Below are 20,613 nucleotides of genomic sequence, written 5' to 3' on the forward strand. Positions count from 1 at the left end.
ATTAGCAAGGTAGAATTTAAGTTATCTTTCTTACTATTTGTCTGTTTTGTGGAAACATTAAAATGTCAGTAAAGCATCTCAGGGAAGATAGCAAATGTGACATTTCTATATAAGTGATGGTTCCAATTTTGTGTTTCAATGTATGATCATTTGATAAGCATTTTTGTTCTTTAGTGTCTTAGGTACATATTGAGAGGTCATAGGTTAATGAACTCCTCCCTTCTTATTTCTGGAAGTATAAAGGCACTTTAGTCTTACTTCATACAGGTCTAAGCAAGCCACATTTAAATTGATAGCCCTGCAGGCCTTAAGTTTGGCATAGCCAGCTGCTTAAATATTTTTTCAGCTTCCCAGACAGCTTTCTTGAATAATTCCCTTCCATGCCTACCTGACTTATAGCATCCAACCTACCTAGTCTAATGTTAACTTGGATCTGTTCAACTGCACTACAAATCTTAGTGATGGGCTCAGCTGTGCCCTGCAGTGGGCCCACTGGAGCCGTCTGGAACAGGCTGTCTCCAGCACGGGGCAGACCCTTGCCTCTTCTTACACCAGCCAGCCCTGCAAACCCTTGTGCTACCAAAGCCTAGACACCTATACCAAATACATCTGGTCATGTGTTTCTCAACACTGGTACTTTTTATGAAAATAAGAACAATACGAAAATCTCAGATATGTATATATTTCACCAGTTTTAATTGCTAGTAATTAAAAAAAAAGAAAGGATGCCAAAATATTCTTAACATTCAGGTTGTGTTATAGAAACCCTTAAAAAGATCTAGTGGTAATCCAACAGGGGAAAAAAATATGTACTGTTTCCTTAGTGCACTCAAGAAAAGCCATTGCTACAGATCAATATCATTTCATAAAAGAACTTTTCTAGACTTTCATGTTTAAAGCTATGAAAGTCTTTTCATAGGCCTTAAGGAATTATTGCTAACATACTATAATCAGAATGGACTACAGTGTCAACATATACAAGTTGTTATTATTATTATTATTATTATTTGAACCATGTGCAAAGTGATGTAAATGTCTGCTTGTAAGTTTTCTACTACTAATGTTGATGCAGTAGGTTGACAGAAAATCAGGCAACCAACACCAAACAGCCTCAGGGTAGTTTAAAGCTTTTCACTCTGTTTCTTGGTTGGGAATCACCTACCTGTAGGACTATAACACACAAATAATCAATTTTCTGTGTAGAGCTAGATTAAATGCTGATAAAGGGATAGGTGACAATGTTGCCTGTGAGAACCAGGGGACTAAACTTCATGTTTCACTAGATCCCTTCATGTCCTAAAAATGAACCACACAGAAAATGCGACACATCCAAAATGTCGTATTTGAGAGTGTTCATCTGTCTTCCTTTGGCCTTTGTATTTTTTATTATGATCTTCAATAGACTACCTTAGCTTTTATATTTTATAACTTTTGAGGAACTGACTTTCAGATCTCAGACTCCTCTTACTATTTGTGTGCTTCCAGCATGTAAATGTGTGGTCAATTAAAGAAAAAAAATCCATCGTATGGAAACATTTTGTTACCCATATGTTTTTATCAAAGGAAGAGCCTTTAAACTCACTGTGCAGACTTTTGGCACTTGAATTAACATTTTAAGTTATTGTCAGTAGGTTATGTTCTACTTTGTAAGTGACTCTAGAAGGAAAACAGGCATCTCCTTGACTAACAGCCTTTACAGATATTTGAAAAAAATTGTGAAGAACATCAGAAATGAGGGATGGCCTTTTAGTATCCTTTTGAAGTGCTTACTGATGAACAATCTAATTCTGTTACCATCAGAAATAAAAGACCAACATTTATAGAATTCCTAAAATTATCATAGAATCACAGAATGTCTTGGGCTGGAAAGTACCTTAAAGACCATCTAATTCCAACCCCTCTGCTATGGGCAGGGATGCCACACAGTAGATCAGGTTTCCCAAGGCCAATTATAACCTTCAGCAAGTTAGAAAAAAAGTTGTCAGTGTCCTGCATGTACCCACAGGTCCTACAACCTGTTCACCACACTCCTAGGGGTTTGGCTGCCTGTGCTCGAGGCCACCTCTGATGTGGTAGAGCCGTGTAGCCTGGGGAACAGTTAACTGAGAGGACCGCTCAGTAGTGGGATGGGGTTGGGAGATGCCTTGTCATGATCTTTCACCCATCCCCTGGCTCAAGAGCCATGTTCAGGCTCAGGCCTTTGCCCTTGGTCCTTGCCTGAGCCATGTCTTGGACCCTGACCCACTGTCTTGGCTTCCTGGCATCACAGGACTGTTGGTTGGCCCAGATTCCCAGATCGCCAGACCTGGCCTATTTTCTTGTTGGGTATGCTGAGGCTGTGCCCTGGGCAGCGAGGACGCTGCCCCATGTTCCCTGGCACTTGTTGAGTAGCCTGATCGTACAGCTCTCTCACAAAAACATCCGACCATAACATTAAGAACTTGCAGAGAAATATTGAGTACAGAAGTATTGTACATGATTAGCTAGTTTAAGACATGATGCTTATCTCAAGTAACCAGGTGATGACACACTTGTTTTGCTTCTCCATTCTAGTATTAACATTACAAATAAATTAAACATGCAAGACATCTCCACAGATGAATGCTTTAGGATTAAGCCTTGAGATTGTGCCAGTCTGTTAAAATAAATGAGTTATTTTTGTTATCATACAAATTAAGAAGAGACTGAATTCACGTAACTAATTTTAGTTAGATGGGTCATCAACATCCATATTATAGACGAGACAGTGTTTTTCACTAGAGTGGGAGAATTATCACTCTGATGTCTACATAAGGGGAAAACAGGAATTTCATTTCTGATAGATTTTCAGAGTAAAAAGAAATAACCTAAACATCATTCATTTGCTTTGACAGCATATATAATAATAGCTTTAAAGACAAACATGTAAAACCCAGTGACAGCCATCAGTCAGTACTTCTGTAATGAATTAGAGCTATACCCTCAGTAGTTTTGTGGGTATGCATTCTTTTGCACATACTGAAAATATTGGCTTCTCTTCTCACATAATAATTGTTGCTGAAAAATATCTGTTCACATCCTGAACTTTGAAAATCAGATGCACATAATGCTGCTAAGTGATGTTCACAAGAGCTACTGAACTGTGTAATTTTACAAAATTAATGCTCTATGTAAAGCTATCTAATAAGTGGCCAGTAAATCTGAAACTTTATGCAAATAAAGCTGGATGAAGTAACAGCCACACATGAATAGTATCATGAATGAAAATGAATATATCAAGAATGGTACCATGATTATTTTTTTCTCACTGATTATTTGTGAACATGTTTATCCTGTACTGTGCCGCACAGGAGAAAAACATCTTCTGAGGTATGGTAACCCCAGAATTATGGAATATAGATCAACACTTTGGGTGAGAAGAGCCTTGCTGCGGTTACAGCTCGGTGCAGGAAGGGCAGATATAGGCAGGGTGAGAGAACTGAGAGAAGAATTAAGAGGAGCAATTGGCTTCTCATAGCTGTTTCAGGTTTATACCATACATTTGTACTTGCAAGACATGATGATATTGACCTCTCTTAAAGACTCCTACATGCCCATTAGACATGTAAATTAGTTAGAAAAAGAGTTGCTGCTGGGTGTCCTCAAGTATAGAGCTTTTGTTTGGTCACAGAAACAGGTGTCTGCCTGACAGAGACACTTCTTAGTAATGGATGTTTCTGAGGAAAATATTTTTATAGCAATTTTCAGTTCTGTTTGCCATGTATTGCTTTACTACTTTAAATGAAAGTTACTTTCCCCTTTTTTATCTGAGGTTTTTACATTCCTTTGGGTTGTCAGTTCTATAGCCATATCCCAGAAAGGGGGAGAGAGCCAAAGTAAATGAAATGGCCTTTTCAGGTGTTTCTCGTAAATGTGGAGAAGTGATACATTTTGTAGCTTTTAGGTTATGCTCTTGCTTGTCATCAGCACTGACACTCGTCACCCAATGCTGTGCTCTGCAGGGTCACTACCATTTTAACTATTCCTTCTCCATCTCATCTCCTGCAGAGTTTGAGAACATGTAGCTCTTCTGATTTTACAGGGTATTTGGAGTGTATTTTCTATCCTATGCCTTTCTTTTTTGACTTTCCTTTCCTTTTTTTTTTATGTGAATCTGTTCCCATACTACATGCCAATTTGGTTTTCTTCCTCTATTCATGCTGGCTGTCGTCCCATTTCAGCTGAATATCTAAACCATATTTTCCCTTTGAAAAGCAACATGAAGGTCATTCTTTGATTCAGACTGCGAGAGTTACTGTATGGGTAACATTTTTTTATTCCATCTAAACTCATGAAAACTATCACTCCCTGGGGAGGGAGAGAGGACTCTGCAGAATTACAAACTTGATTAAGGGAAGGCAATTACTGACCAAGTCTCTTTGTATGAGTCTCAGGGAACGACACATGCACATGCTTGGTAAAGCTGATTCTCAGTTCCTCACTGGAGAAGCCTTCCCTCTCAAATCCAACGTTTCCTGAGCTCTCGGGATTCAAAACTCTGCAATTCTGTGATTGCAATTTAGATATTTTTTTTCCATGTTCTCATTCTATTTTCTATAAAGGCAGCAGAAGGGAATCTCTATTGTTCTTGTAGCATTTTCAAAACTCATTTGGACATTGCTAAAATGTAGCCTGTGGAACATGTCACTGAGGTAGCTCACTTGTGCCTTTTGTGTAGCATTGTTTATGCATCTTCTCTGAGCTGATGGGCATATAATTACATGTATGTTAGAACGTTTAAAGCAAATGATGCGACTGAACTCTTCTTGATTCCTCTTTCAGCATGAGTGAACTTAAGTTTTCAAGTCAGGTATTTTGGGGACCTGCAGAGAGTACACAAAGGTGCTATCAAATGTGCTTTGCAAGGCAAGGATCAATATTTCAATCAATCAGCCTTCTTTTTTTTTTTTTTTTCTGAAGAAAATCAGATACTGGTATTTCTAATTTGTAAACTGTGAACATAGTTTCCATGTTTGAGTGTTATAGGTATTATGGTATTTTGCATGGTCAGAAGGTACATTAATTTCTACCTATCACCTCTCTCCTTGAAAATCAGAACTTACTGTAGTTGCTTAGTGGAGACATCAAAAGGAAGACAAAAATTGACATAAATTCTGTCAGTAGTAATTTAAAATGGCCTTTTTCATCAGGTATAAAACTATACATATATTTTATATATTGCATATATTTTAATCTTTCTTACATGACAGCATTAGATAGAGCTTAATCATGGCCAGGCAAGTTTTGTTTCAGCTTTTTGTTCTATATAATGTGCTTAACAAGTAGAGTCAGTGTTAGAAATGATGACTAATTTGGGGTGTATGTAGTCCTTCACTATTTAGCGTTTTGGAAATTTAAACTTCTGCATTTGAGAGAGTTCGGCTACTAGGGCAAGTATGTTAAACTATCAATTTACTGTTGCAAAAAGCAGGAGCTAGGAAGAAACGGGAAGGTAAAATAACATGACATCAGTAATTTGTAACTGTCGTGAGGTAGGTTTAAGTTATTACTGTGAAATGCGATGAAGGCATAAAAAATTCTATTCTGACAAAATGAATAAATACATTGATTCTTAGGAGGTACTCAGAATGTCATATATAAAACCTACATTGTGTCCCAGTCTTGCGACTGTCAGTCAATATATGTTTGCACAGTCTGCTTTTGGGTGGTTATCTAATTTAAGCTGTCAATACAAATATATGTTTGTCTGAATTGAATTTATGTGAAAGAGCACAGGTTTTAGTCCAGGTGCAGAACATGTCTCATTTTCTCTAGTTTAGGTTCACATTTGTGTTTTACATTTGGTATCATTTAGTATCATTTGGGTGGCAAGTATGAAAATAAGAGATAAGTAAATGTGATCAGCGAGACAGTGTTCTTGCTCTGAACACTTCACCTTAGAGCTGAAACTCTTTAAGGTGCTGCATGCAAATAAAATTCAGAACATAGAGCAATGTGTAGAATAGCATGTTAGAGAAAGAAAATTAATGGGATTCTTTGCTGGACTACATGTGGTATACCCATTTGTGTGAGCTCCAGCATAGCTTTAAACTATGAGACTTTAAATATGCTTTTACCCTGAAACATGCTTCAGTCCTTTTAGTAATGAAGAAAACCCTGCAGGAATTGTTGAAAAGTAAATGCGAAATGAATCATTCAAGTAAAAATATTTAAGCTACATACTTATTATTTAATTTAATTTATTATTTGTCACTTTTCAGCTCACTGACAAATGTGGAAGAGAACCAAGAAATCATTTATTCGTATGGTTTTTGTTATGTCATGACCATGGCAGAGAGGAAAGATTTTTATATTAATATTACATTTTCTATATATGGATGTAAATGACCACTGGAAGTTATGAGCAGAAGAATCAAGCCCTGAATTTTGGTTAGATATTCCAATCAAGCCAAAGCCAGTTGCAAATTTAACCACTCAGTAATTTTGTTGTACCCTCCGTTTCTAATTTTAAGTCTCTTCAGACTGGAGGCCATGCTTTCTTTTGGATATAGACTTCCTTGCGTATCTTCCTTTTAAAGCTGTACTTTGACAAGTGTTTCTTTCAATAGCAATGCTGACTCAAGCGGTCCCAGGCTCTTCATTCCTTTCATCCCCTCCCATTTGTTCCTGCCTCCAGACCACATTTTCACTAGGTTTATGGGCCTTGCAGTGGTCCAGGCCCAGCTGGAAAACTAATCCTGGCTAAAAATAACCTAGGCAAATAAAAAAGTGTTGAGTTTTAATGTCACTTGCTTCACTTCACAATCTCTCAAGCAGTTGAGCTGACAGATATGAGAGGTTGGTCTGGGGCACTGTAATGAATACAGAGGGGTGAAAGAATGCAGTCAAAAATAATATTCATTCAGTAAGTCCTAAAGACTTGGAGTGGCTTCCCTCAAGTGATTTTTTCCCATTCACAGCTGTTTTACTTCTCACAGGTTCAGTGGATTTAATGATATTCCAACTGCTTTGCCTACAACTGCTCTTGCCAGTTAACGGGATCACGACCATTTATCTGTTATTTCTGAATGACATTAAATCATCCATGTAGTGACTGATAAATAAAGATATGAATCAGTTTGTTGGTAAATATGAGCAAGTAAACATGTTCTGTAAATATACACTGAAGTCTAATTAAATGATGACTAGCCTTTTACAAAACCAGGAAACAAAATCATATGTGTTCTTGACTGATGAATGGAATAGCAGAAGGTTTTAGATCTTTCATTTTTCCAGGTGTCGAGCTGAATTCATTGCGTCAAATGAAGATACAGAGACCTATGACAATGCTTACAGATGTCCGACAGCTCATAGCAAGTGGAGGAAGCGTGAATCAAAAGAATGATGATGGAGTTACCCTGGTGAGTAGCAGTATGTAATAGCGTTTCAGCCCTGTGAATACACATGTATTTCAGCTGTAATGGTGACTGGAAGTGCAGATGCAAGGCTAGGCTGTTCTGTACAAAAAGACATGAAGGAGTGTAGGATTTTGGTTCTTATTTGTCCTTTTGAAAATAAATATATGTCAATGCCCTGCACAGTACACATTTTGAAATAGGCTAGTGCAATATCTGTGTCTTAATGTCAGCTTTCTTACTCTTGGCCACTGAATATGCAACACAAAAAATCAATAACGAAAAAATAAATATTGTGTTCTGTAGTTTAGAACTAGAGCAGATACTTATGATCTTTGACATCGTATGTAAGAGAAGGCCTAAAGCTTCACCGAGTGATTACTGTGTTAGGCTCATATCTTCTGGCTGAGCTAGTCTAAAACACTATGTCGTGAAGCTGTCCTGTCTTGATTCAGTGTAAGGAAGCCTGCACCTTATCATTGGATAAATATTCCCGCTTCTAAATTTGCTTGTTATTTGTAATTGCAGGTTCTCATTTTTTTTCTTTTCTTTTTTTTTTTTTCTAATGGATATTACTACTACACCAGCTACCAAATTATTTTAAAATTAACGTATTTTTCCCTAAATAGCATGTCTGTGAAATGTTCTCTTTGCATATAAAACCTTCAGCATCGTTATCAATCAGGAAATGATCATTCTCATCATTAAGATGTTGAATCAGTTTTTAAAAAATTGTTGGTTTTTTTTCCAAGTACTATACTAAATCAGAATTGTATGTGTTACTGAACCATTCCATTTATGCTGAATTGCACTCTGTGATAATGAATTAATACCAGATCATTTGTATTTAGTTCCACGTTTTAACATCTGTGGAGAGTTTAAATTATTAGTGTTCATATTCAACTATTAGCTTCATATTTGGGATTGTTGAATCCTAGCATTGGCTGTGTCTATTGACTTTTGGGGTGGCTGCCTCAAGGCAGTTAACTGTAGTTAAAAACAGGAGGGAAGGGTTGTGGGTGGGAAGGAATGAGGCAAGTTTTGTTTACTTTCATTCATAAAAGCATTAATTTAACTTCCACTTTCCTGATACCTTTAAGCTAAGCTGCTAACTCAGTACATTGCGAGTTGTTTGTACTTTACTCTTATTGCCACTTTGGTCTGAATTGGCTTCATTGAACCAAGTCAAGAATTTGCCTGATTATCACTTCATAAAACCTTTTCTGTAGTTAGCAGGAATAGCTGAAATGCATGTATGAAATGTGTTTCACAGTACTGCATATACCAGAAGAAAAGCGTTTTGATAGTTTGTTTCTTCTTGTTTGGTGGGATGTGAACAAAGGGGATATTTTTGGGCACAGTTTTTATGTTGAACTTTGATTTCTGGACTTCTTTCATAGTCTTGCCACAAGTAGCTACAGAGTGAATCATTTTGCTTTTGTTTGAGATTTGTATTATGTGAAAGTTTTGTCTTACAAATTGGTGGGAAATACAGAATTTGTTAGACTGCTCTGTCTCTATTCATGGGTATGGAGTCAGCCAGTCTGTGATAGCTGTGTGTGTATCAAAGGGCTCTGCGAACAGTTTTTTGTTGCCCTAAATATATCAGCACAGAGAAAACAACAAATATACCAGTTGCAAAGAGAAAATGAGATGTATTTTCTTTTGATAGAATCTAAGATGATACAGTTTGCAGCAGGAACATAATTATATTTGAAAGTGAGCGTACCAAAAAACAAGTCTGTTGCTTTAATCCTATTGATTGACAGTCACCGTCTTTTTTCCCAAGTAATAATGTTTTTTTTTATTATTATTTATTTATTTGCTTTCACTCTTTACTGTGTAATCAATTGAATATATATTATGTTCACTGAATGTGCTCCGTTTCTGAAGGTGTATTGTAAGCCATAGCCAGAAGTACATTCTTTATTTGATGTTGGGCATACCGAGAAGATAAACTTGTCAACACAGTGACAAGCTGCATCAGACTCATTGCCAGTTTGGAAGAGCGCTGTTGCACAGGACTGCCCTAAGAACTAACTACATCTTCAGTTCAGATTGCCAAGCAGCAGATTAAGTACCTTATGGATGGAGTAGGTGCTATAAGTCCTGAACAGAGAGCAGTAGATTGGGAAAAAATGTTTAGTCTAGCTCACTTCTCAGCTCGATGTTCTACTGTATTTTGGTATATCTCTGGAAAACCTATATATACCCGTTGGTACAAACATAAACTACTTTCTTTGTGGCAGCAAAGGTGGAGAAGAGTGGCACTAAGCCCTGATTTTTCCACCTCAGGAATTTATTCTCTGTAGGTCACAAACAATCTTTTCTTCATACATTATCTAAGACCACGTGTAAATTAGGATCAATAAGGAAAAATTGATGACATATGTACGCACTCTCCTGTATTCATAGCACATACATATGTGTATATGCAGTACAGACACAGAATATGTGGTAAACTATTTTTTCTGATAAATTCTCCTGTAATAATTTTTTCTTCAAAAGATTTTAGTCATTAAATATTTCCTTTGTCCTCTCAGCTTTTAAACTTCTTTAAAATAGTACTTGTCAAATTGATGTTTGAATAGAAAATGTAATTTCTTTTGTTAAAAACAAAAAGCTGAAGCTATATCAAATTATGGGAAAATGTTGAGGTTTTTGTACATTTGAAATTGGAACATTTATGGTGAACATAATTGGTGTTCTGCCCCCATTCTAAGGGAAGATTTTTGATGTGCTGTAATGTGTTTCACCCCTCTGCATCAAGAATGTTCATAAAGAAAACTTTATGCTTACTCTCTGCAGGTACAGCTGAACCAGAAGTAAAAAAATAGTGGCAAATAATATCCTGGACTCAGTTTTTGGTGTCTCCTATGCTTATAGTGATTTTGCAACCCACAGTTCTAGTAAGAGGTTTATTGCAAGAGGTTTCTTGCCATTAGCCATCCGTTCCAATTCTCAGAAAAATTGTCTCTTAGGCTAACAATGCTTCAAGGGGAAAAAAACAAACAAACACAAAAAACCCATGTGGTTGGGCTACATTATTTTGGTGTACAGGTTACCCCTGTTCTGCAGTCTTACTGAACCCTGTTCTTATTGACGTTTACAAGGATTGATTCCTTCTGACTGTGGGTGGGGAATTACATTCTGCCAACTTCCAAATGCAAATTTTGTCTCCTTTGCTCCCGGAAGTGGAGAGAATGTTTGAAATCATAGCAGAGAGCCATGAGAAAATAAACACCACTACGCTGTGAAATGACCCATTCTGGTCATGTGAGGTATCTGCCTCAACAGAGTTATTCACCATACATAAGAAACAATTTCCACTAAAATTTGCAAATGACAAATTTTCCCTCAAGTAGGATTCCTTATTGTGTTTCTTCTTTCACTTGATTATTACTAGTAAATTACTAAGTAAATTATGCTGCCCTACCATTTCTTTCTCTATGAATCCAATTTCTCAAATCACCCATTAACAAAGATAATTTTTGAGCTTCCTCTTTCTCTTTCTTGACATTGCAGTTCTTAGTAACTTGTCTCTCATTCTGTCTTTGCTACTCCTATCAACAAGCCATGAGAAAGTACAGATAGCTTTGAAGTTGTCCCTGCTTTAATGGGAAGTTGCACTATGGGACCACCAGAGGTTCCTTCTTACCTGAGTTCCTCTCATTCTTTTATTTCCCTCTTCTTCTGTCCCACGGTACCTCTGAAATGAAGTATAGTGGTATAGAAAATCAATTTAAAGTATTAAAGCAATTCCACTCTAAATGATTAAATTATCTTGTGAAGCAACTCAAGTAAAAGAAACAAAATCTCTGTGGTATTTTTTAAGAAGGTGTTTTTTATGACTGATTTTGTGCTGCAAAGTCAACATGCTTAGATTGATTATGTGTTAATGAATTCCTTTTAGAATAAAGTAATGTCATCTCACATCTGGGATATTTGAACTGTCACACCAGAAAGTTAGGTCTAGGCCAAGCTCTGCTGAAATGTGTGAATATACCTGGGCTCTTGAAGTCAGTGAATAAGCTTTAAGTGGATATTGGATATTTGCTTGAAATTGTATGAAAACGGTCTAGTGAGACTGAATTGTTTATATAGGTATCAGTAAACTGACATTCTTATTTTTTGTTGGGTTTTGTTTATAACTGATAAGAAAGATTAAGTGGTGGTTTTCTAGAATGTTGCTTTCATGTGTGTTTTGAATTTGTTGTTACTGTGACTTATCCAGCTATGTCTGTAAGGCAATCAATATATGCAATAGTGCATTATGTTTTTTTTCTGAGAACTCTAAACTAAACATCTCAAGACATTTTCGTATTGCAGCTGCACGTGGCCTGTGCAAATGGATACAAGAATGTTGCATCTCTGATACTGGATCACGGTGCTGATCTCAATGTAGTGGATAATCAGTACTGGACACCCCTACATTTAGCTGCAAAGTATGGACAGGTAAAGCATGATTTCTTCACCTCCTTTTCTTTCTTTATGGTAGTCTTGTGTAGCAATAGCAAATATGTTCAAGACAGGGAGACTGTTCTGTTTTTAATGTGAAAAACATACTCGTTTCTGTACTATAAGTGGCATATGGAAAATGACAGAGATCATTTGAGAATAAACATCGTAAAGCTATCATCCCAATACGACTCATTAAAATCAACAGCAGTTTGTCTCCGGCAAAAAATTAAATTCGCACTGAAATTTGAAAAGGAGCCAAAATAAGCACTTTTGTCTGTTGTTTTCTTATATTCTGATGTCAAACTCTTATTTTTAGCTAGCTTATTTGCTGTATATATTTCTGTGAATGTACAGGATCCACTTAACACAGTAGTTGCATTCAAAGTTTTCCAGACATTGAGCTGTGGAACAGTGCTCTGGGAGTGGGATTTGGAGGCTGTGTCTAAATATGACTTGTGCCTCTCAACATCCCACCATTTCACATTTCCTTCACCCTTACTCTCCCAGAACATGGTCAGAGCTCCTTTCTTATGTCTGACCACTTCATGATTGCTCCCCACAGCTACCACTGACACACCTGACAACTCACAAATTACCACTTACCCACAGACACCCTCCAAAAACCTCTCTGATTCATCCTAGCTCAGCATCCCACCCTCATGCCCTTTCTCCTGTCAGGTTTCTGTTGCAGCTCCTGGAAAATTCATCCCATCCCGTCTTTGTCCTCCACAAAGAGGGACTGAGATATACTCTGCTGTGGACAAAACACTGAGCTTCATGGTGTGTCTCTGAATACAAATCGCTTTTTTCTCTTCAGATTCCTTCTGATGGCAGAGCTATCCTTCCTGACACTGTGGATGTAGGTGTACAGGGTTCGTCAGAAAATGTTTTAAATTGTAGTTGTTACCGTATTTCTTTGGTATTTTGCCATCTTCTAATGTCTGTTTCTGTCACTTTGACTATCAACCGTGCTTTTAAAAGTAACTCAGAATGGCAAAAAGTTGTTGCTCCTAAACAGGACTCTGTTTGGTTCCCCCCCCCCCTTTTTTTTTTAATTAAAGTAAATTAAATAATTAAGTAAATATAAATAAAATTCTGTATAGGCTTCTGCTGGAATATCTTCATAATATCAACTTCATAATAATCTTCACAAAAACTTCAGATAAATCTGTTTCTGATCTCACTGAAGACAATGCCATTTATTTAGCTGAATCTCTCTCCAATAATTGATGAGATGTAGGATTTTTGTTCATGTCTGTTTCTGGTATTTTAGTTGCTTTTTGGTACTCAGGAGAACAAACCTGTGAATTACGAGGCAAGTGCTGAGATACAAGATGTGGGATGCTGCTGATTTTGTATCATCCTTGAATTGGTCTGCATAGGAAGCCAAGATGACTTTTTTATGGGTTTGGTTTGTTTGTTTGCTGTTTTTTTTTTTCCTTTTTGTGTCTTTCACTGCAAGTGAACCACAAGTTAAGGACCAGATTTAAGGAACAGGATCTAATCATGCAAAAATATCTAATAAAAAGTAGGAGATGTGTCTATAGGTATTCATAGATAATTCAAATACTTTATGCATATATATAAAAATTCAGCTCTGAGACTGCCTTCTTTAGAGAACTCCTAGTTATATATTTTTAGGTTGGCATATGTATTTAAGGGTACAATTCAGTACTTACATTATACATTGATTAATTTCTTATTGGTTATTAGCATGCCATACATGAATCTTCTTACAGTATATGTATTACTTTATTTCATTTTTGTATGTGCATTATTTTATTTTTATACTATTCTAATAGTATAAATGCCTTCCAAATGCTTTTTGGACTTCAGAAATTAAATACTACTTTATAGCAAGAAGATGTAGTAAAGCAATAGTAAACTTAAGTGTATTTGAGACCAGTTAACTGTGTAGGGATGTAGATTTCTCCTATTGAGATACTCTATATCTACTCTCTTAAAGGGTATGAAAGCTCAGTGTATTTTCACAGTAGATTAAATCGTTGGTTTATATATATGTATGGGTTAGTGTATACATGCTGAAATTTCTGGAAGGTTAAGTTTATGGAGAAAATTGTCTGCAAAAATATGCTGAGCAAACATTTTGTTAGCCAGGGAGGCATCAGTGACATTTTGCATGTATTATAGTTTTATTTTTCTCATCCCATCTTGTACCGTGCTGTGCTGTAGTTCTAATATCCTTTCTGATCCCTCTGGATCCTGATGTTATACTGCAGGTAGACACATACTCGCTGTACCCATGTTCTGATTTCAGAAGGGCAAGAAAACTTTTTTCAGAAGTAATACAGTTGCAGGAGTGTAATCTTGAACGTGAGCTACTATTTCTTACATTTCAGGATGGCTTGAAAGTTCAAGCTTTGTACTGCACTAATGTAGTCATATAACGGCTACAAGTCTTATGTAGTGTGAAGCCTAATCCCTGGTTTCATTGAAAAAGACTTGAAAGGACTTATTCGAATGGAGTGAGAAAAAACCTTTCATTTGGCATGTGTGTATAACACACATATTTGTTTGCAACACTAACTCTGGATGACCTGAAATAGCTTTTTTTTGTCATAAAGTCAGGTATTTTTCTGTTTGAAACAGACCGCTACGTATAAAGTTTGTAACTGAAAATGGCTAGTGGGGAAAATATCATTATTTTTGGAGTGTTCTAAGAGCTCAGCTTGCTATTTTGTGAGATGATCCTTTTTGATGGCTCTTTGTTGGACTGTGTCTCTCTTCTGGACACTCCAGCCAGTAAGTCAGCTTCATCAGGGGCCCAGCTTAAACGTCTCTGCATTGACACATGTAACATGGGCAATAAACCAGAGGAGTTAGGGATGTACACATGCCTGCAGGCCTATGACCTCATTGGCATTACAGAAACATGATGGGATGGCTCCCATGACTGGAGTGCTGGAATGAAAGGATACAGGCTCTCTAGGAAGGACAGGCAGAGGTGGTGAGGAGGGAATGTCACTCTCTATGTCAGTGAGCAGCTGGAGTTCTGCCTGGGGTGGATCTGAGAGCTTAGGGGTCAGGATTAAGGGGAGGACAGGGACAGGGGACATTTTAGTGGGATTCTGCTACAGGCCACCTGATCAGAAAGACCAAGCAGGTGAGGCCTTCTATAGACAGATAGAAGCAGCCTTGCGTTGACAACCTCTGGTCCTCATTGGGGACTTCAACCACCCCGATATCTGCTGGAGGGACAGCATGGCAGGGCACAGGCAATCCAGGAGGTTCCTGGAATGCTTGATGATAATTTCCTTCTCCAAGTGATAGAGAAGCCAATGAGGAGAGGTGCTATGCTGGACCTCCTTCCCACCAACAAGGAGGTGCTGGTGGGAAATGTGAAGTTCAGGGGCAGCCTTGACTGCAGTGGCCATGAAATGGTGCAGTTTTTCATTCAGAGGGCAGCTAGGAGGGAGCACAGAAAGCTTTCTACCCTAGACTTCAGGAGAGCAGACTCTGCCCTTTTCAGGGATCTTCTTGGTAGAGTACTATGAGACAAAGCCCTGAACAAAAGCAAGGCCCAAGAAAACTGGTTAATATTCAAGGATCACCTTCTCCAAGTTCAGAGGCAAAAACACTAGGAGTCTGCATGGATGAACAAGGAGCTACTGGCCAAACTCAGTCAGAAGAAGGAGGCCAACAGAGGATGGAAGCAAGGACAGATAGCCTGGGAGGAATATAGAGAAATCATCTGAGCAGCCAGGGATCAAGTTAGGAAAGCTAAAGCCCTATTAGAATTAACTTTGGCCAGGGACATCAAGAGCAACAAGACAGGCTTCTATAGGTATGTCAGTGATTTATCACTATTTATATCTAGTCTTTAGGAAAACTAGGGAAATTGTGGGCACTCTGGAAGGAAATGGCAGACCTGGTCACCTGGGCTATGGAAAAGGCTGAGGTACTTAGTGACTATTTTGCCTCAGTCTTCACGAGCAAGAGCTCTAGCCACATAGCTGAAGTCCCAGAAGGCAAAGAAGGGGACTGGGGAAATTAAGAACCTCTCAGTGTTGGAGAAGATCAGGTTCAAGACCATCTGAGGAACCTAAAGGTGCACAAGTCCATGGGACCTGATGAGATGCATCCACAGGTCCTGAGGGAACTGGTGGATGAAGTTGCTAAGTCACTGTCCACTGTATTTGAGAAGTTGTGGCAGGCAGTCCAGTAGATTTCTCACTGACTGGAAGAGGGGAAACATAACGCTTGTTTTTAAAAAGGGAAAAAAGGGAGATCAAGGAAACTACAGGCCTGTCGGTCTCACCTCTGTGCCAGTTAAAATGATGGAGCAGATCCTCCTGGAAACTATGCTAAGGCACATGGAAAATAAGGAGGTGATTAGTGACAGCCAACATGGCTTCACTAATGACAGATCACGCCTGACAAATCTGGTGGCTTTCTGCAATGAGGGTTACAGCTTTGGTAGATAGGGGGAGAGCAGCTGACATCAGCTAGCTGGATTGTGCAAAGCATTTGACACTGTCCCCTGTGATACTCTTGTCTCTAAATTGGAGAGATATGGATTTGACATATGGACCATTCAGGGGGTAAGGAATTGGCTGAATTGTAACACTCATAGAGTTGCAGTCAGCAGTTTAATGTCCAAGTGGAGATCAGTAACAGGTGGTGTTCCCCAGCGGTCAGTATAGGGACTGGCACTGTTTAATATCTTTGTTGGTGACATGGACAGTGGGATGGAGTGCACCCTCAGCAAGTTTACTGATGACACCAAGCTGGGTGGTGTGTCGAAATGCTGGAGGGAAGGGATGCCATCCAGTGGGACCTGGACAGGCTTTAGAGGTGGGCCTGTGTGAAACTCTTGAAGTTCAACATGGTCAAGTGCAAGGTCCTGCACCTGAGCCCAGACAATCCCAAGCACAAATACAGGCTGGGCAGAGAATAGGTTGAGAGCAACCCTGAGGAGAAGGACCTGGGGGTGTTAGTTGATGAGAAGCTTGACATGAGCCGGTAATGCGTGCTTGCAGCCCAGAAAGCCAACCATATCCTGGGCTGCATCCAAAGGAGCGCGGCCAGCAGATCGAAGCAGGTGATTCTCCCCTCCCCTGCTCTGCTCTTTTATGATCCCACGTGGTGTGCTGCATTCAGCACTGCACTAGAAGAGGTTTCCCAGAGAAGCTGTGGATGTCCTGTCCCTGGAAGGGTTCAAGGCCAGGTTGGATGAGGCTTTGAGCAATCTGGTCTGGCGGAAGGTGTCCCTGCCAATGTCAGAGAGGTTGGAATTAGATGACTTTTAAAGTCCCTTCCAACCTAACCCATTCTGTAATTCTGTAATTCTATCATTATGTCTGAGGTGATGGTGGCAGTGATTCATGCTATTCCCAGAGTTGTCGGTGAGGGGCCAGGCATCAGTTCTGCTAGTCACTGTACAAACACTTTGGGTACATGTGGATGAAGACAAATGAAGTAACATTGTACTCTTCATCACTAAAAATAACAAAATAGAGAGGAAATATCTTCCCTATGTAGTGTTAATAATAAAACTTGGAGATACCTTCTTTTCATTGTAGATAATTTGCCATCCTTATTTAGAAGATTAAACATGGTTTGAATGTGGATTCTCGTGGAAAAAAAACAATTAAATCATTTAAATTGCTTTATCAAGAGGGATTTATGAGATGTCAGGAAAATATTTCATACAATAGCTAAGCCACCAGTGTTTTTACAATTTCCTTTATGATAATTTTGAAAAACATTTAGCCTTAATGTGAATTCGTGTGCATATCATATTTACAATTCCATTTTGAGTAGTTAATTATAGACAAATACAAGCATTGTTACTTTTTTGGGAGAATACAGTATGGCAAGGTGAGAATTACCTTAGTCAAGATGTGTTTAAACATAATCTGTTTTAAATAAAAATATATTTATGAGAAATTAGTTTTCTATGAGAAATTAGCCAGAAATATTCTTGTTTCCTGAGAAAGTCATTAATATAAATTCTTGACTCTGGCCCTTACAGTTTCTCCCTCTTGTAACACATATTTGTGGTAGGCTTTGTTTAAAAGTTTCACTTGAAAAACTCACTGCAGTGATAAACTGTATGCTTTATCAGAAGACAGTAAAAAATCTTTTTGGTTTTAGTTTGATGCACTACCATTTGTGCTTCCAGTGGGAAAGGCAGCCATTTTAAAGTGTGATAGACTGGCTTCCTTACAATTTCATATTTAAATGAATGAATCAGAGCCATTTAGATTCTAATAAAGATGCAAATGTCTTTTAAAATGTGAAAGTATAGACATGAAGTATCCCCTGAATCTTTTACTGTCTTTTCTGTCAGGAGTTTTATGTATTTTAATTCACATTTTTAAAAAGTTCATTTGTAATGCATTCTTCCACCTCAGTTATACTACAGACGCATACTACTTTGAATGTTCTTTTCAATCATTGGGCTGATTTCTTTCCTTCCAGCCCCCATCCAATATATAATTATTATCATTATATTTTATGAGTCCTGTGAACTGATAATTCTTTCTGTCTATGAAATAACTGTAAAATTCTTATCATTCAGATATATTTTTTGTCTGGTGAACCTGCTTAACTTACTAAAATGCAATTGAACGAGTTGTACAAGTTGCACATTATGTTCTTGGAGTGCTTTATGTTATAGACCGTACATACACACATCACCTTATGAAAAAAGTGAGTAGTAATATTCTTATGAAGAAATTATTATGTAGTTTTAGAGTGACATAAACACTCGGCTGAAGGAACAGCGCTCTGTACATATAAAACTTTATGTTTGTAAATACACAAAATACTAAAGAAGAATGACCCCCCCACACCTTGATATGGCTATTTCTATGATCATAACAAGAGTAGAGTTGGTACTAATTCACTTTACATGGAAAAAAATAAATTGAATCCACCGAAGTTTAAAATTTATAGTGAGAAAATTTAATTTGGAGCAGTAAAGGAGGAAATTTATGAAGAATATAGGCACTGGAAGCATAATGTTACAAAACTCAAGTTGTAAATTAATACACAATGTAAGTGGATCACAAAAAGCTTATTTCTCCAGCTTCCACAGTAAACGATATGATAAATTGTTGGAGCAATGATACATTATCCTGAGTGAGCAAAGCATGTGAAAAACATCACACTCACCCCTATTAATCAAATTCTGGCTTGTACAAGCACCTTGATAATGGCAAAAGCAGTTTTATTTAGGATGGGATTCTTCTCAACTAAATTTAGCTAACTACAACTTGAATACAAATTCAAAGCTTTTCCTTACCAGAATGAAGACTAACCTCTAGGGTGCAATTCAGGCAAGTCTAAGAGGTGCATTTAAAGTAGGTGGGATGAATCATTACTTGGAGGTCAGCCTCTCCCTCAGACTACAGAGGGTATAAGCAACTAACAGATGCTAGATGTCTAACTTGAACACTTTAACAAAATATGAGAGAAATCCAGTCCAAAAAGGATGGGCAAACAGGCCAAAGGATAGGTGAATTGCACATTGGATATTCTGCTTCTCCCTAGTCATTGTAAAGGGGGCATGGAGCAGATGTCTCACTCTTAAATGACATAAAGCTGCACAGAGTAAATCCTACATAGGCAGTACAGTTAAAGACTTACAACAATACCTATCTTATCAAATGCAAAACATAATGGATTCCTTGTAAAGAGAGAATAACTAGGAGTTTTCAGTGTCAGTATATCTTACCTAATGTTTTAAAAAAAGATGTAGCTACATTTATATATATTTGGAGAGAAAAGCAGTTTCAAATATTCTAGTCACTGATAAATTTACTATCTACAATTTGCTCAAATGGTTATAGTCTCAATATTGAAAAAGAATATAAGTGAATGATAAATGAATCATGCTATTAGTGCCTGAGTGTGTAGATCCAGTGTAGAATTTCTTCCTTTATTGCATAGAAGTACAGGATAATACTGCTGAGTTTGAGGAGTATTTACAGGATGTGGCTATTGAGTATAGGATAAGGTAACTGAGGCTACTGCCTGAAGGTCAGTCTCTCTTTTTGTAAAATGATGTTTGCTTTGCAGAAACTGATTAGGTTACCGATCAGTGCATTGGTAGACTGGAAACCGAAATACTGCCAGCTGCAAACATTAAAAAACAATAGTAATAGCATTGAAAAATAGGAATATTTTTAAGCATGGTACTTCTGAGTTTCTAGGACTGTTGTCATTTTCCACCCTGTAAATATAAGGACTAAAACCAATTTTTTATTTTTAATGCAAGTTGAGAGTCTCACATAATACCTAAAAAAAGACACTATTGTGGTATTAAGGTCTGAGTTGCTCAATAACTTAATAAAATGATGGAATATAATAACCTCTTCAAAACACACGCAAATCTGCATCAATGGCACACAAAATCCTATTCAAAATAAGATTATGAAGGCAACAAAGCAAGCCTCAAGAAACTAGAATGTGCCAGGATTGCTTAAGTAAGTTTAACAGGGCCTTTTGAGCATATGCATTCTATTTGATCTAATTGATGGCAATTTCAGCTTCTTCTCTCATTCACATACAGCATGGGAAGTGCTGATCTATTGGTGGCTATTGCCTGTGCACACCAGAGTGGGACATACAGTCACTGGGATACCACACCTCTCATGCCCTCGCTGATACCAACTGAGGAAGGGCAACTTGTGTTTCTCAGGCTGATGCCCTCGTTTGTATTTAGCATAGCGATCTCTCTGTGAGCAGCTAGTAGTCTGGCACTGGAAGTGCTGTCCCTGCTGGACACCTTCCGGGCTGCTGTGATCAAGAG

At 37.8% G+C, this 20,613-nt stretch overlaps 1 protein-coding gene across 5 annotated transcripts in view; it reads left to right on the forward strand.

The window, feature by feature from the left end:
- Positions 1 to 20,613, forward strand: part of MYO16 (myosin XVI) — a 385,412-nt gene that overhangs the window by 160,092 nt on the left and 204,707 nt on the right. For all 5 annotated transcript variants that reach the window (XM_083834843.1, XM_083834844.1, XM_083834845.1 and 2 more), the window contains 2 exons: positions 7,255 to 7,379; positions 11,703 to 11,828. In XM_083834843.1, the coding sequence (XP_083690969.1) occupies positions 7,255 to 7,379; positions 11,703 to 11,828 (251 nt within the window). The remainder of the gene's footprint in view (positions 1 to 7,254; positions 7,380 to 11,702; positions 11,829 to 20,613) is intronic.

This window comes from Anser anser (genome assembly GCF_964211835.1).
Source record: "Anser anser genome assembly, chromosome: 1".
Classification (NCBI taxonomy): Eukaryota; Metazoa; Chordata; class Aves; order Anseriformes; family Anatidae; genus Anser; species Anser anser.